General features: G+C 31.1%; 1 protein-coding gene across 1 annotated transcript in view; it reads left to right on the forward strand.

The window, feature by feature from the left end:
- LOC107451049 (uncharacterized) overlaps positions 1-15,275 on the forward strand; it is a 67,893-nt gene extending 52,618 nt beyond the window's left edge. The window contains exons 3-4 of the mRNA XM_016067026.4: positions 9,777-9,842; positions 12,632-15,275. Of these exons, the coding sequence (XP_015922512.1) occupies positions 9,777-9,842; positions 12,632-12,823 (258 nt within the window). The 3' untranslated portion in view covers positions 12,824-15,275. The remainder of the gene's footprint in view (positions 1-9,776; positions 9,843-12,631) is intronic.
- The last annotated feature ends 3,184 nt before the right edge of the window (positions 15,276-18,459 follow it).

Raw genomic sequence — 18,459 nt, forward strand, 5'->3', positions numbered from 1 at the left:
TTTTTTAAGATAATGGTTTTTTCCTCATTAGTTGTAAAAAAACAGATTTATTTCTTTAATTGCATACAATAAATATTGCTCAATGCTGTTTCTTCATTTTTGTAAGTTATTTTAAGTTACGATATGTTTTACAATCACGGCTCTTAATATAATATTTGACAAAACTTATCAAAATAACAGTACAAACAAGGGTCGCAAACTAATATTTCAGTAAAAAAAAAAAAAAAAAAAACTTCAAAAATCGAAAATCAAACATTGGAGAAAGCAAAAATAAGAATATCAAAATTTTTGATAGAAGTCTTTCAATTTTCTTCATCAATCAAATAGGTGCTAATATTTTATTCTGGATTTTCGAGTGAATGTTTGGCCATTTTTTGATTTTTATTAGTTCTTTGCTTAAATGCTTAGCTTCGTCTCCAGTAGCAGAAGCGCTGGTGTATATCTGCAACAAAAATTCCAACATTAATGTGTAGAGCGGCAGTAAAATACGCACATTTAAAATTTGCACTTGATAGTTCCTCAAGTTTTAGAATGCAAAAATGTTTAAAATTGCAATATAATAAATTAACTGCACTATTAGAAGAAATTACTTATATTCAAGTAAAATTTATTTTGAGCAGATTGAAAGACAACACTGTCAAAAATTCCGGATCAAATTGCGGTAAAAAATATAGCCATTTATGGCGTCGGTACTTAAAATCCGTACCGGTACTTAAAATCCATGCCGGTACTTTACCGTTAAATCCATTTTTACCGGAACATGTCGCGGAACAAAAAATATGACATTGTGTAATTTTTACAGTAATAAAATCAGCATTAAAATCACTGAATCACACCAATTAAATAAATAGTAATGTAAATATTATAGTTAAATTTTTTTTAAAAAAATTGGATTTTCACCCATAGTTCCGGTACTTCATACCGTAATTTGATCTGGAAGTTTTCACTGAAGCTCTCAATAGTGAAGCTCCCAACTTTGACTAGCACTCTAAAAATAAATGTTGAGGGCAGTTTTTAAAGAATTAACTGCAATATTCAATCTTTTAACTATAATATCCAGTGTGACAATATGCTTTCTTAAAGAAACCTAATTTAAATTTTTTTTAAATAGGAAATTCATTAAATCCAAATGTCTTAGTGAAAAAATAATAATTTCAAATTCTAAAACATAAATATATAATATATTCTAAAGACTAGCATACTTACTATAACTAAATATACGTTTAAAATATTTCAATTTAAAACGAGTCAGCGGCTTGCAGTAAACGAAACATTTAAAAAATATTTTATGAAATACGGTTTTGGAATCATAATATCTTTCATTACAAGAATAGGATGTGTTTTGCATTTCCTCTTTAAATAAGGAAGAAGGTCAAGTTCAATTTACACTTCCTTTATTTCCGCTATTACATAGTTTGTTTGGAATATATTACATAAATTTAATAACTACAACTAGAAATGTTTTTAAAATGTTTATGGGTAATGCATATTGTTTATGTGATTATGCATATTGCTTAAAATGACATTGTTAGAAACAGGAAGTGCAACGAATACTTTAGTAATAATACATATTTTCTCATTTCACTGGATGCTTTAATTTTGAACTTACGTGTAATTTACATATTACGCAATTTTAACAACTTTAACAAGAATTATTTTTAAAAAAAATCTATTTACGAATAATTCAGACTGTTCATACATATCTAAAACTAAATATCAAGAAACGAGAATATGTTTGACAAAAATATAATTCTTATTTCAGTAAATATTTTAATATTGATTTTCCTGTATTTTATGCTTAACATAAACTTTTTAACTTCAAGAAGAAATGTTTTAAAAATCAGTTCATGGGTTGGATTAAACTGTTTAAATATATCTAAAACTAAAATGTAAAAAACAGAAATTGTTACATGTAGGTTCGAAAAAAATACAATATTATCCCCATTTATAAAACATTTCGATATTGATTTTCTGCATGTTTTACGTTTGAAATTTTTATTTTATAATAAAAGTTTTTTTTTCCATTTTAATTAACACCTATATTTCAGAAATATACATTGCATTTAAGAATAACTGTTTTTGCTTTTTAACACATTCGTCGCCGAATCACGCAATATCACGTTACAAAATCATGGAGATAAAATATTGTTTATGAAAATAAACTTATTATAAAATTTGAAAACTTGCTGCTAAAATAAAAACTTTTTTTATCTTTATAAATTACCACTCTTCAATGATAGATATAGTGTAACCACCTACATTCGATTGGCAATGAAAGTGTTGAGGAAATTGAAAACTCAATTTCGTCTATATCTATAAATCTATATTATTTTTTTCCAATCTTTTCAGCGATAGTTTATGTCTTTATTACCTAATTAATACTTAAATTGCGAGAAAAAGGAAGCAAAACGAATAAGTACCTTTCAAACTTTACACCATTTTTGATTTCAATGACACTTTATAGTACTTTTTCTTCCATTTTGCAATTTTAAAATTCATTTTAAAATAAGTTTTTGTGTGAAATTTTTTGTAAAATTGTAAAATTTGTGCAAAATTTCGTAATTTTAGGAAAAATGCATTTTAATTTATAGTGCCAAATTTTCTACTCTTCAAATAACATAAATTATACAATGGGGACGTAATTAACATGATTAATTCACAAAAGTGTTTAGATTGAATAAACTGCGTGCTACTCATCGGCCATTTTAAATATTAGTTTTTAGATTTTCATTACGTTAATGGATATAAACTCCTGTTTGTGAAAATTGCAACACCATGAAGGAATCGTCATAATTGAATGAAATTTACTACACAGTTGAGTGGTAGTGGTACAAATAAATGATGAAACTTTCAAAGCAAACAAACAATAACAAGAGATCGAAATCAGTATTTTGTGTAGCCACCACGTACAGCAATAAGCGTTGCTACACGACGTGACATGGAGTCAAGCAAATTTTGAATGTCTGTCTGAGGAAGAGCATTCCATATAGTTTGTATGCGTACCCAAAGTTCGTCTGTAGAAGCAACAGGACAAGGATCACGAGCGAGGCACCGACCAACGAAATGACACACATGTTCAATCGGTGACATATCTGGGGAATACGCAGGCCAAGGAAGAAGCTGTACCTGTCGCAATGCAAGGAAGGATTGAACAGTCTTAGCAATATGAGGACGGGCATTGTCTTGTTGAAATACAGCGCCTGGCAAGGCTTGAAGGAAGGGAACAGCTTGGGGCTGTAAAACTTCACTGATGTACCGGTTGTTGTTCAGATTACCCACAATTCGTAGCAATTGAGATCTTCCATGATATGCTATGGCAACCCAGACCATAACTCCGGGTGTTCGTCCACTGTTGCTTTCGATAATGCACTCCGGAAGGTGGCGTTCACCGGCATAGCGTCAGACACGAATGCGGCCATCATGGTACCACAAATTAAAGCGGGATTCGTCAGAAAACACGACACGCTACCAATCAGCACGCCAGTTCCTATGCTGATTGGCCCATTGTAGCCGCAGGCGGCTATGGTTTAGCGTGATGGTGATCTTGTATAAAGGAGTCCTTGCTCACAGTCCACGCTGCAGTTGACGTCTTCGAATTGATGAAGCACACAATGAAGCATCTGTAGCTATTGACCACTGTGCTGCCAGTTGTCTTGAGGGAGCCGTACGGTCTGTCAGCACCATGCGGACCAGGTGTCTATCATCGCGAACTGACGTGACATTTCGGGGTCCACTCCCGGATTTCCGAGTTGTCTGACACTCGTCCGTCCACTGCTTCCAAACAAGCATCACTGTGCTTCTGTTACGATGCACACGAGCGGCTACTGCACGCTAAGACAATCCAGCTTCACGAAGGCCGATGATTCTCCCTCTTTCAAACTCCGTAAGTTGTTAAAATCTCGCTCTCTTTCGTCGAAGAGGCATAAGTAACGTCTGAGCTAACGTTTACCACTAGCAGATAACCACCGATAATCATAAACGCCTCGCGATAACCGTCTATTTATTCGGATTCATCCGCCGTTCAGAGAGCGCTGATCAGCATACGCATGCGCTACGGGTCTGAAATTCTAATCATTTGCATATTATGCTCTACTTTGCATTTCCTGAAAATTTCAGCTCACTCGCGTAAGTCCTTCATGGTGTTGCAATTTTCACAAACATGAGTTTAGATATCTCTCTATCGTTAAACTGTCGACTCAATTTTTTGAGTTTACAACTACTAACGTTCAACTCCGTTGTCTTGTAATTTTGAACTCAATCAAGAAGACAAGGGAACTCCTGGATCAAGCATTGGGAGAAATTTACCATCTTGTAGTACTGGACTTCGCGGAGAACTTTTTGATGGTACAGACCCGTATTTGCGTTACATGGAGGGGAAAACCACGAAAACCTCCCACGGATAGCCTAACGGCAAGGGGACTTTAACCCATGATTCGTCTACCATTGAAGATATTTTTACTTCAGCACTATGGTCGGTGCTAGCCGGATGCGGAATTCGTGTCGACCAACCATTGCTGGGATTCGAACCCGATTCACCTCACTCGAAGGCGAACACTCTTTCCCCATAGCCATCACGGCTCTATGTTAATTGATAATAATATGGCAATAGTAGTAGAATAACTTAATCGCTCATAAAATTTTTATTTTAAACATAGTCCAAAAAGTGCGTTTTAAATTACTCAGATGAACTGAAATAGGTGACTGAAAATTAGACATGATTTAGAAGTCATTTGAAGAACGTTAGACTTTTGTAACAGATTTTAACACCTTTCTAACAAATTTTAAGTTCATTTTAACAAATTTCTGTAGCAAATTTTAAAGTTTTTATGACAAAATTTTAAATTTTTTAACCATATTTATGGTCTTTCACGTAAATGGTTTTCTTTTGTTGTACAGTTGACATTTAATTTCTTAGCTAATTAATTTTGAAATATGTTTTTTAGAGATTCGGTATACGTTTTTTTTAAATATAAATTTTAATTATGAATACAAGATTATAATATTTCTTTCATGCACAAACAGGTATGTTGCCAAATATGTTTAAGGGGAAAACCCTTTATTTTCATACTTTGTTCATTAAATTTCTATTAATTCGCACCAGTATTTATCTAAAACAACCTGAAAGAGAATTATAAATCAAGTATTTGTAAGCCTAATAAATATTAAATTTTCAATGAGTTCAGATCATTTACTGTACCGAAAAAATCTAAACTAACTATTATCTTGGTATTCAAGAAGTTTTTGAATGCAAGCATAATGAAAAAAAAAAATAATAATAATAATTACGTGAATATTTTTCACGAAAAGGCCTCAAAAGCCGGTAATCGTATGAATTTGAAATTAATATTGAATTTGAATTATTATTGAATTTTCATTTTAATATTATGCATTATTAATAACATTTACTTTCACATTTACATTAACACATACATACATCATACATCAATAACATATATTAGATTTTTATAATAAATATTAAAGTTTCCATGAGTTCTAATCATTTACAACACAACAATATCATCTTAGTGTTCGGAAAGCACTGTATCATAGTTAAACAAAAACAGTAAATAATAATTATAATAATGATATAATAATAATAATGATATAATAATAATAATGACATAATAATAATGATGATATAATAATAATAATGATATAGTAAGTGTCACCTTTAGTGAATATTTTTTACGTGTAGGCCTCAAAATCGGTATTCGTATGAATTTGAAATAAATATTCATTTTGATAATATATAATATAATAACCTTTACCTTAACGCATATATTTCAATAATAATAATAATAATAATATTAATATATATANTATATATATATATATATATCAAAATTGTACATATATTCATTGAGTTTAGATTATTTGTAACACTGCAAAAAATTAAATTAGCTATCGGCGTTCAGGAAATTTCTGAATACGAGCATAGTGAAACAAAAACAATAAAAAGAAAAATTATAAATTAAAGAAGCCTCCGCGTGAATCTTTCTCGTGCGTAGGCCTCAAAAAACCGGTACTCGTATGAATTTTGAAATCTTTAAAGAACTATGTGAGAGGAATATAATAGACTTACTTTGTATTCAAGAAGTATACTGGAGATGAAAAACTGACAAAATGTGTTAAGGAACTTTATAGTGTATTTCAACTCATGTTTTAAAACTGAACAAGAAGAATTAAGCAATTTGTTATTGCAGAAATATATTGAGTGTGATTTCGGATTTGAGTTTGATTTCAGATTAGATAGATAAAAGCAATATGAGCACTGCTCTCCCATGGATTTCAAAATTTAAAAAATATTTTTTTGAGATGCTTCGAGTTTTTTCTTTTTCCTTTTACAATTGCTTAACTGTATAAAACTAATCACCGGTGGTATTAATGGCGAAAAGAAATAAGATTTCCGGGTTGTTATATGTGATTAATTTTTACGCCGAAACCAAAATTCTCACCATCATTAAAATTAGCCAGAATTGTATATATCTATTGCGGAATTATTCGGTTATTGATTTTTGTTTCCTTTACTTCTTTAAAATTTAGAATGATTTTGATTAAAAAGCAAAAAAAAAAAAGTTTAAATAAATTTTGCAAAAAGATAATTCGATGTTAAAACAAATAACCAAAATGAGCGGCAATGCCCAGGAGATATGACTCAATTATTTTATAAATTGTATTTTTTGAAAGTTTTTAGTTTAATTTGAGTCTCGCGATTTAATTAAATATCTGAAACATAAAAATTTTTTATGAACAATATTTTTGTCTTAAAATTTAAACCTGAATCTTAATATTGAAAGATTCTAGAATAGTGAACCCACTCCATTCTGTCTAATATTTATATTTGTAATCCATTGCTTTTTTAGAAAATAATCGCTTTTGTTTAAATATAGTTCATAATAAAAATAATATATTAGTAATAGCTTATGCGTTAGACCACTTAAAACCAACCCTTAAATAACTTCACAAATAATGCAAACATATTTTCCTTTGTTTCCATTTAACTAATTTTCCTTAGGATCCGGGCAGGGCAGAATACTGGATATAATTTCATTTTTTTCCCTTTTGCTAACAAAGAAATTTTAATCTTTTTTTTCTCACAATTTCATTGTATTTCTAAGAATAAGAAAGTGTAATGTGTTTTTTTAAGCATTTACACCTTTTAAATTAACTATTTAGTATTTACCAAACATATTTTGCAGTAAGTACTCCATTCGTCCTCGCCTTCTGGGTATTACTTAAATATCAGCGTTATTGCTCCCATCGTTTTTAAATAATGCAATACATGAAATATATTAATAGGTATTATTTTGTTGGAAAAATTACTAACATATATGTACAAAATTATTAAAGAAAGATAATCTTGCCTTTTAGAGTGCTGCTATTTCTTGAACATTTATTTTGAATTATTTAAGTAGTTTCATTTTGAAAAGAAAACGTTTTTAAAAAAATTTTCATCGTGTTTTTTTTAATCAACAATGTCTTTTATTATACCTAGTATAAAGCTCAAATGAGGCCTCACTCATGGAGGGAAATTGTCCCGGGGGAACAATTGTCAATAAATTTTTGCAAAATAGTGCGTCATGCCAAAGCTGAATTTGCAACTCGTAATATGATCGTAACCGTTGGTATACAGGCTGAAACATTACCACAGGTGAACTAGATAAATCTGATTGTACAACTCAACTCGAAATTTCTGTTTCTCCATAGGACATAATTACATTATATACATAATTATATACATAATTTTCATACATTTATATACATAATACATTTATATAATAATACATTTATATACATAATTTTCACTCTATGTATCAAATTATATTTATAATGAACATAACTTTCTAATTTTCTTTTTGTTGTTTTGTTCGATTTCTAAGTGATAGTGACAAATAAAGAAACGATTTCATTTAAATTATAGAAACAGGATGTTTCTTCAGAAAAAAATGGTTTATTTCAAATAATTGATAAAACCTTAGCTTTTAATCCATCAGAAAGTAAAATCGTCTGTCTTTTATTTATTTTTATTTTTAAAACCATTATTTTAACATCTTTTGTTTATTTTTATTTTAACAATAATTTTAAAAGTCTTCATTTATATAATGAATCTTATTTAATGCTTAATAACTCAGAAATCGAAATTTTCAATTTTACAAATTTCCTTTTACTTACAAAGAAAAAAAATAGAAGCCAATCAACTATTTTTTAAATAGAGGGCGCTGTCAACCTTCCAGAAGCAATCATGCTCTCATAGCGATCCATTTTAGAATATTGTTACAGCCTGTTGCGTAACAATTAAATTACGGATCTAGTTCAGCCTTGGCCGTGCCATTTGTAGGTAGTGCACATTCTTAGTTTCTTTAACATAATTAAATACTTAAATTTATTTTAAAAATCTAGAAAATTAGTAATACCGGTTAATGACTTGACATGACTAATGATCCATGAAAAAGTTTAATTCTTTTTATTATTTTTTTGAAACAAATTTCAGAACATGTCAGAAAGAAATATAATAAATAGCAATAAAATAACTCTGTAAATCTTCAGTTTTCACTAGAAACAAACACTAATAAAACAAATGAATGTAAATATTTTAGAAGGCTATAAAAATTAAAACTACCCCTTTGAAAAAGACTTCGTTGAAAAGCTTACAAAACTTGTTTTATTTTTTTTTTAAGAAAGTGACCACAAAACTTGTGTTGTGTCTTGAGCTCAGTTATTTTGGGAAATATACACTGTTAATAATACAGTTTGAATAAAAAAGTTTCGTATGATTGTCATTTAACACAATCACTTACATAAATATAATACTCGTTTGAGCAATCTCGTGAGAAAATGGACACACGATTGAGGATTCTAGGTAATAAAAGGTGAAGTACGTTAACAACCAACCGTGTATCTTATTTGCATGTTAGAGTCCGTTAAGAAATTTTCATGGTCGTTGATTGCTGTAATAAGACAACGCTTTCAGAATATCATTAGTTTTAAGCACCAAAGACGTGAAAAGGTATTGGAAACTTCGTCTATTCTTTTCATTAAAAAGAACTACTTCAAATACTCATATCTTGCGCAGTTTTTAACAATTTTTTTTAAAATTTAAATAAATTTTTTTGTCACTAATTTTAAATTGATCCAAAAATTTTTTTTAATCCCATTGAATATTTTTAAAGATATAGCAAAATAAAAGACAGAAAAATTAGTTTTTTTTATAAAAATGTCCTTACCTCCATAAATATTTGCGCTAGGTTTACGAAAATTTATGCAGATATTAAAAATAGCAACTTAAGTAATTGATACCAGACACAAGCTTATTGCTTGAGTTTCAGATATAGGGTGTTAAAAAATACTTGTTTTTTTCGTAATTTATTGTCGGGCTCCCAAGCCTCTGAAAGCTTTAAATCTTATTGTTAAGTATGACAAATCGCATGAACTAAATTATAAGATAATATTTTAAGTACTTCTTGAGAAATTTTAAAAAATGTCAAAAACTGAAAGTGTCTCTTCCATTATTGTAGGGTAGTTTATATACTAATACGAGAGGCAATCCGAAAGTACCGGATTGAGATCCCTTCCGTGTCATCTCGGTGTGTTAAAAACAAGAAGGCTCTCGTTATGCGTAGGTAAAATTGCGCGATCACGTATAAGTAAGTGTTCGCAGTCCTGAAAAGGTTAAGCGATTAAATGAATCTTATTTGAAAATGATACATGTCCTTAACAAATATTTTTCTAACAAAAGACAATTTTCCTTTCAACTGAAATGAGAATTTCCTTTTCAGACTGCTGAAGTAATTGAGCAATTGAATGAAATAGGACATTTAAGAGAGCTTTTACGGCCATATAAAGTAAGTATACTTAGTTATTTTATATACTAATTAAAAAAAAAATGATAATAAATTTTTTTTTGACAAATTTCCTAACTCTATCATAATTAATACACATTTTCTAACCACAGACGAAACAAATAATGTTCATAAACATAAATTTAGTGTAAGATTTTTTTAAAGGAAAACGAATTTCTCATAACCATGCGAGGCCGATGAATTTATAGAAATATTGCTAATAATTATAACTAATACAATTTTATAACATTGATTGATTAATATTTAATTAAATAATAAAATGCCTTTGTATAATAAAATGCATAGAGTGCTATTTTCAGCACAGAGTGTTTCGTAATTAATACCCTTATTATTTTATTTTTGGAAATCTTGACAAAAAAGGAGTGGAAAGAAATCCACACGTTAATTTTGCATCATACACATTAATAATATCACAAATTAATTTGAAAGCAAGCGAAAAACAAAAACTTTATTCTACTCCTTGTAAATAGAATAGGTGTCCGAAGGTCACATAGTTTCCCCACTCTCCACACTTTTCCCTCTCCGTTACCATAGTAACGATAAATCTTCCTTTTCTCCCACGCCATTATACTCCACCTTCTTTCTAAAACTCTCCTCAATGAAGGAAAAGCAAGATTTGCTGTAACTGTGAAAATGGAGAAAAAAAAAGTGAGGAGAATCTCGTACCATTACTACGCCTATTTGATTTACGAAATTTTTTAAACCTGATGAACGATATTGAAAAAGGTAACTTTTTCTTTGTCTGCTTGCGACACTCAGTTATTAAAAACTTCTTTTAGTTTTTTACGGCAGCCTGGATTTGATGTTTTTTATTTCTACCAACACAATAGTTCGTCAGGTTATGATACCATTTTTGTTTTTTCATCGCTTAAATATCAGCTTGGTATGCAAGCTTGTGTTTCATTTTTGAAATAAAATTCTGAAAATATATAGAAAGGGGGTGATAAGATCACTTGGAAAATTAAAGGCGTATTAGGGAAGACGGAATGCCTAGTATTAAATCAATTAGTTATTTTTTGTTTTAAAATAGCAATATCTTATAGTGATAGAAGGAAGAAAAATATTCTTTTATTGATATAAATAAATTTAGGCACAAGTTCTCCTTTATTTTAATAGAATTTTTTTGCAGTGAAATTTTTTGCACTTTTTTCATAATTTATTTTGCTACAGTTCACGTTTCAATCTCTTTAATAATGTTAATAATAATGTGTTAATAATAATGCACTCGGATTCAAGACATTTTGTAGAAACAGAAGAAGCTTTGCAATGAAGATGAGGACACAACAATACATGATTAAAATAAAATCCCGTAAAGCAGAGGAGGAAATCGGGAAAACACACACACTCAACTTCGATGTTGCTTATTTTCTTGACATATTTTTAAATTTCCCTGAAAAAATTTTTCTTTTTCTTTGCAAAATTTTCGGTCGAAATATTGCAAACGCTGCTTTTTGATATATTTAGGATGTTACATATCACTTTCAACTTAACTTTACGGTTGTTTAATAAATTTTTGAATGTTTTCTTTTTCTATGTTTTGTGACGGAATCACAATATTTGGACTCCGAAACGTTCTGCATTATCTTTACTTATATAAACCAATTTTAACACAACAAACTACTGACAAAGGGCAGCTTCAGACAAAAGAAATTCCTTATACTTTTCAAACCACTTTTGATAGTAATGGGTACATTAGTCCATAAAACAAAGTGTTTGATCAACAAATGAAAATTTTTATTATCTTCTTCCTAATTCGACCAAAACTTCTAACTGAAACTTCGATAAATCAATAAATAATGATCAGATCTCATGAAATTTGGATAGTATCTTTTGAAGGTCAGTTTTTTCTGACACACATATCAATTCGTTTCTAGTGGTGCCATTTGCTGCACTGTCCAACAGACGTATCGATTAGTTTTTAGTGGTGTCATTGATGAGTTAAAGCTTATTTATGTCCAAGTTCTTGAATCCGTGAACTTGGAACAATTTTTCAGTCCAATAAACTAGATGATTCATTGACACTACCTAAGTTTTTGAAGTCACTGATTAGTCGGTAGAAATTCTGCGCATGCGCATTGTTCATGTTCCAGATTATAATAATCAAACTTGCATGACGACAAAATTACAAAATAAAATTAAATAGAATCATTATGACTCAAATGGATCCTAACAGATTAATTTATTTAGATTCGAATCTAGGAAATCAGAGAACAAAAAGAAATGATCATATGCACACTCGCTGACGTCATGAAACTTTAAAAGCTGATTGGTTATGGAAGGAAAAACTGGGATGGAAAATAGAGCATTCTCTACTATAATCCAATTGCTTGAACCAAAAACTTCAATGATCGTGTACACGAGCTAAGCTTCAAGTGAAGCAAATTTCGTTTTTTTTTTTTTGCAATCATTCCTGGTCCAAGAACTTGGACCATATAAACAGGCCTTCAGTCTGTGCTATCCAACACACGTAACGATTTAATTCTAGTGGCGCTATATCGGTTGGTTAGTTTGCACTATCCAAAACAAGTATCGATTTGTGCTTATTGGTGCCATTTGTGAGTTGCTCTGTACTATCTAACACACATTTTGTTTTTACTGATGCAATTTATGAGTTAGTCTGTACTAACCAAGTATAGATATAAAGACCTATATTAGTCCCTGTAGCCAACACACATATTTGTTCTTTGTAGTACTGGGGACTTTTTGACCGACGTGTTATTTGATTTCATGAATCGTTATCTCTAAAATAAATATTTTTAATTTTTTTGCAGAAGCAATCTGTAGGTGGTGTGTGCCAACAATGCGGTGGATACCGTTATCTATTATGTCCCATATGTGGAGGAAGTAAAAAGTCCGTTACTCACAGACATCATTTTTCAGAAGACCTTGTCGCTCTACGATGTGTCACGTGTGATGAAAGTGGATTAATTCGTTGTCAACTATGCATTACAGGAGAAGTTTGATAGTTCCTCAGTAAAACAACTTAATCTCACTTGAAAACTGAACCAAATGAAGGAGAAGAAACTTTGAAAATATTTAAACTATATTAAGTGCTATTCATAAAACTAATTACGCTCAATTAATGCCAGTTTCTTTTTATAAAACGAAACTACGTTTGAATATTGAGTGAACTTTGTACATTACCTCATTCTATGAAATTATTTGCTGTTTGAATGATTTAATAATAGATATTTTAATGTCCTAACTCTGTGAGATTGGGATATTAAAGAAAACAAATTAATGGAAAACTTCGACCCTTTGTAAAATTGATATTTTTTTTATGAAGTAAACAATTACAAATGTTACTTGGTTAAATATAAGATCAATTACTCACATTAGATAGTTCTTTAAAAATAATACTGAATTGTTAATATAGATTTTTGATTTGAAGACTAAAAGTAGTAAATAATGTAAGTGCCAAAATATGTAAACTAAGTTTTTCACACTGAATTGTGCTTGTGCATCTAAAAATGATGCTCAAGAATCTTATCACGCCTCAATAAAAAAGAGGTAACTGAAGTGCCTGAAAACTACATGTAATCCGAAAACATGTAATAAAAAGGAGGTAACTAAAGTGCCTGAAAACTACATGTAATCCAAAAACATGTAATAAAAAGGAGGCAACTAAAGTGCCTGAAAACTACATATAATCCAAAAAACTTCATGCAACTTGAACTTTTAAACTACATTTCACTTAAAAAGTTGCATGTTTCTCAATGTTACACGCACAGACAGGGGCGGGATGCTTTGGTAAAAAATGAAATTGCCAAGAAAAGAGATAATCTTCTTGAAAAAAGCTAAGTTGCGTTTATGTTCAGGGTAGCAATTGAATATTATTTCAGACCACAAAAAGTGGTCTATTGACTGAAAACAACAATATAAAAAATAGTAATGTTTATACAAAGTGAATATTTCTTTCTGTTACCAACAATTACTTTAGCCTGAGATTTAAACATTAGTGTGATAAGAAGAATTATCTTGTTTCTGCAATATGAAACACTTATGCAAGAAAAAAAAGACAATCTTCTTTTATACAAATGGACGAAGTATTTAAAAATCTTGTGTAAACAGCCTTTTTTAAATCTTTTTTTAGCAATTTCCAGCCATTTTCGGGTTTAGCAATTACTACTTTTAGTCCAAACAAATAGCCTCATATTAACTAGCATTTCAAATTAAAACCTGAGTGTAACTTAAGTAAAATGTTACATTGACATCTTCATAGTGGTTTTACCGCGTAAGTGAAAAAAAAATAGAAATTTCGTTTTCACAAGGTAGAAATAATTGTATAATTTTGAAGAAAAAAAACCATCAGCGTTTCGCTCCAATCCAACGAGTAAAATGATTTAAGTCAGTCATTAATTCAGATTTAGTAAATTTATTTCAAAATCCCTTTAAGGATTTCGAAACACCTTTATAGCTTTTGTGTACAATAATCTATTCATAGAGTTTTTGTTTGCTTACGAGCCGTGACTTTTTAATATTCAAGTCAGATTTAGACTTGAAAAAGAAATGACAAAAGAAGATTAGTTTCTTCAATCTCAACTTAACAGGAATAAGGATAAAAAGAAAAAGCCAGTCTAGGTTTTTTCTCATTTAATACTTTGTTTGCAATGTAATCACAAGAATTAACAGCTTTTGTAACAGTTCCAAAAATATTGTGATTTTTGTATATAATTTTAATTAAAAAAACGTTATTAAGCATTTGCTTAATAACTGAGGTGTTAAGTTTAAAAACAAACTCAATTCAATTTTTTAATTCAAAATTAAATGTTTTTATTTTATTTATTTATTTTTATTTTGCAATTCACTTGCATAATTTTCAATCTTTTTTGAATAATTAAGATCATATCCTATTTCTTATTTTTAATTAAATTCTATGACTATTGATTAGAAGAAAAAAAGTAAAATATTGATGTTACAAGTGCAATACTTGAACAAAAAAATTATATTCGTAATTTCTTCGATGTTACAAATGTAAGTTACATATTACAAAAATCAAAATTAAATTATTATTGTAGAAAAATAGAGTGATGATAAATTGATAATTTACTATTGTAGTTTTGTTTCTTGTTTGTGAATTATTGTATTTATAAAAATACAGCTATAATTTCGTTTATTGATCAGAAAAACCACATCATGTATCTTTCACTTTGTAATTAGTGTAAATAGATTCTGTTCATTTTCACTTCTAGCGTTATTACAATCTTTGGTTTTTAAAATTATAAAAAACTAATTTAATGAATATTGTTGTGTTTCTAAAGATTAGTGATTTGTTTTTCCAAAAAAATACATAGCAGATTTTGCTATGAAATTTATAGTTTAAAGAATATGTCAAGACTTATATCATTCAATGGTTAATATTTATGATGTAATTTTCGTCATATTAGATGCTTCAATAAAATTTTTGTTTGAAAAGAGTTGCATTTTATTCAAGTTTTTAAAAAAAATGTAGTTGTATATCGTGTGGGCAAATTATTAGGAATAGACTATAAATTAAAGAAAAAGGTAAGAAGATAAAAATGAACTTTTTGCTGTGCTTTGCTAATTAACATAATTGAAAAAAAGATTATATTTTCACCAAGTATCCAAATTAGTTGCTAAGTTAATCAATAGATGGCGCTTCTATAAAGCATTTGCTTAATAGAAGCATATATGAAATTTAATTTGAATTAGTGAGTGGTTATTGTTAAAATGTCTTTATTTCAGTTAGAATAGTAACATTGCCTTATAGTCAGTCAACAGCAACACATTTCAGTCAGCAACACATTTTTAACAAGCTTTGTAACTAATTTTGGAAATTTTTGAGAACAAATACTAAGCCTCACGCAGCTATCAACCTTCCTTTTTTGTTTAAGTTAATTTTTTAAATCATCGGGGATTTTTGGGACCTTAATGAACAAATAATCAATTAATGTTTCAAAATATAAATATCGCATTTAGTAGAGACATACAAAATTTCTAAGAGTCAGCATGTTACACAATGGATGGTAATATAATGGCGTTTTGCTACTACAAAATCACATAAAGCATTCCTTTTTTTTCAATTATGCATCCAAAATGGCTTTACTAAGCCATTTTGGACACTGGATTTTTTTTTTTATCCTTCTTCAGAAAATAAAATGCCTAGGGTATAAGGGATTCCTTCTCAAGAATCAATTGTTCAATAATTAACATGCCGGTTTTAAGAGACAACTTTATTGCGACATCGATACATAGAGAACTAAGCTGCAAAACACATAAAACATAAATATATATTATGTTTTATGTTCATATATAAACATATTTATTAATCACGTGACTTTGTGCTGCCATCTATATTCATTTCGAGAACTATTTCAAACAGAAACACGTGGTTTGAATAGTGTGGTTTACGGTAATTGGATTTTGTAAAATACGGCAATTGAGTTTGTAAAATACCGAGAATAGTCATTTGCGAGAAAATTGAATTTGATTAGAAACAATGTTTGAGAATCGTAGTGAAATTTTATAATATAACGTATACGTGTTTCTGTGTTAAATTGATATACCATCATGAGCACAACAAATGGCAGTGATGGAAACACATAGACACCGTAATTCAACTGAGGTTACATTAGCAATAATCGCAGGAAAAATTTAGATAGTGAGATAAATAACAATTGAGTCTTTGTCTCCGATGGTGTGCATACTTTCCCAAAAATCCGGATCAACATAAAAATGATATTAGATTGAGGGAAAATCGAACCTAATGCCTTTTGTTCAGCTATGTTAGGTAGACTTTGGTTCATAAGTTTTCTAGCTTTCATGGTGGATAGCTTTCTACCTTGAAAATGTGGTTCAAATGGTGGAGAGTGAACGTTATATTTAAATTATTGTCGAAAATTACATCCAAATAGGTTCAGTGTTAGCAGTTTTATCGTAATTGAATGATTTGGCGACTAGCTGGACAAGCTCGCCAAATGATTAAATTTCAATAAAACAGCTATTTTTCAGCCAATTTTGATAAATAGAAGAAAGATATTTTAGATAAATAAATGTGCAGGTTTAAAGGCGCATGAATAACATGTCCATAATAGGAAAGTGCCCCTAGCGGTGTAAGATCACATTTCCAGGTATTGGTTCTAATGCAATTCTTGATCCTTATGATATGTCTTATCTCCCTTAGAAATTTGTCACTATCGTTTAATTTACTGGATACCCAGTATATTGAAATATACACTCCTCAAAAGTGAAATTGCAACACCAAGAAATAATGCACGTAGCGTCATGCAAATTTCAGGAGCGATAGTAGTGAGATGGATATGCAAATGATTAAAAAACAGACTAATAAAATCATTATAAAGCAATTTATTCAATATCTAATGTGGCCTCCTCGGACAGCTATACAGGCCTCAATCCGGCGAGGCATGCTATCAATGACTCCATTGATGGTTGCCTGAGGTAACCTTTGCCAAGCCACATCCACTGCTATGCGCAGATCATCGATGGTTTGCGCCATTGGTTCTTTGTTCATGCCACGTCCAATGAGATCCCATAGGTGCTCTATGGGATTCAGATCTGGAGAGGCTGCCGGCCAGGGAAGGGTGTCAAATCCAGTCAGGCTGTTAAGAGTTCGCCGTGCGACATGCGGCCTGGCATTGTCTTGCTGGAAAACCGTGTTGGGTGCGCCCTGCAACAAGGGCAGAACAACGGGATACACAACTTGTGTGACGTAGCGGTCCGCTGTCAAACTGCCGTGAATGTGTACCAGGGGCGTTCTGCGATCAAACATTATGCCACCCCAAACCATGATGCCCGGTGTAGGACCGTTGTGACGCTCGGCGTAATGGGCTGGTTCGTAGCGTTCTCCGGGTCGCCGCCATACCCGTCGACGGCCGTCATTTCTCCACAGACAGAAACGAGATTCATCCGTGAACAATACCCGATGCCATTGGATGGTCCAGGTACGATGACGATGACACCACGCCAGGCGTCTAGCCCTGTGTAAAGCGGTCAACGGTACCCCTGTTGCTGGTACCCGTGCACGTAACTGTACTTCATGCAATCTGTTGCGTATGGTTTGGGTGGACACAGATCCACCTGCTCCTGAAGGCAACCGGCTTCGGATGGCACGTGCCGTGGAGAAAGGGTCTCGAATAGTCGACTGGCGAATACGCCGGTCTGTGCGCTCTGACGTGCACCTGTGCGCACCACTTCCTCTTCGGCGTGTACGTAGACCTTCCTGAATCCATCGTGTGACACGACGTTGGATGGTACTCACGTTGTGCCCAACACGAGTTGCTATTGCGCGCAGCGACAAACCAAGTTCATGGAGTTCGATAATACGGTCACATTCCCCGGTCGTTAACTGATGGTATTGAGCTCGCCGACGTCTCAGAGGCATTTTCTACGCTTTTTCGAAAGTCGCAAATGCTACGCAAAACCTCAGATGCCGTTTATGAGAAAGGAAAGTTGCTGGCTTTTATAGCCCGAATATGCGTACCACGTGATCAGATGCGTGCGCAAATTTAATCATTTGCATATCCATCTCATTACTATCGCTCCTAAAATTTGCATGACGCTACGTGCATTATTTCTTGGTGTTGCAATTTCACTTTTGAGGAGTGTAGTTGACAAAAAT

This window comes from Parasteatoda tepidariorum, chromosome X1, assembly GCF_043381705.1.
Source record: "Parasteatoda tepidariorum isolate YZ-2023 chromosome X1, CAS_Ptep_4.0, whole genome shotgun sequence".
NCBI classification, from domain to species: Eukaryota; Metazoa; Arthropoda; class Arachnida; order Araneae; family Theridiidae; genus Parasteatoda; species Parasteatoda tepidariorum.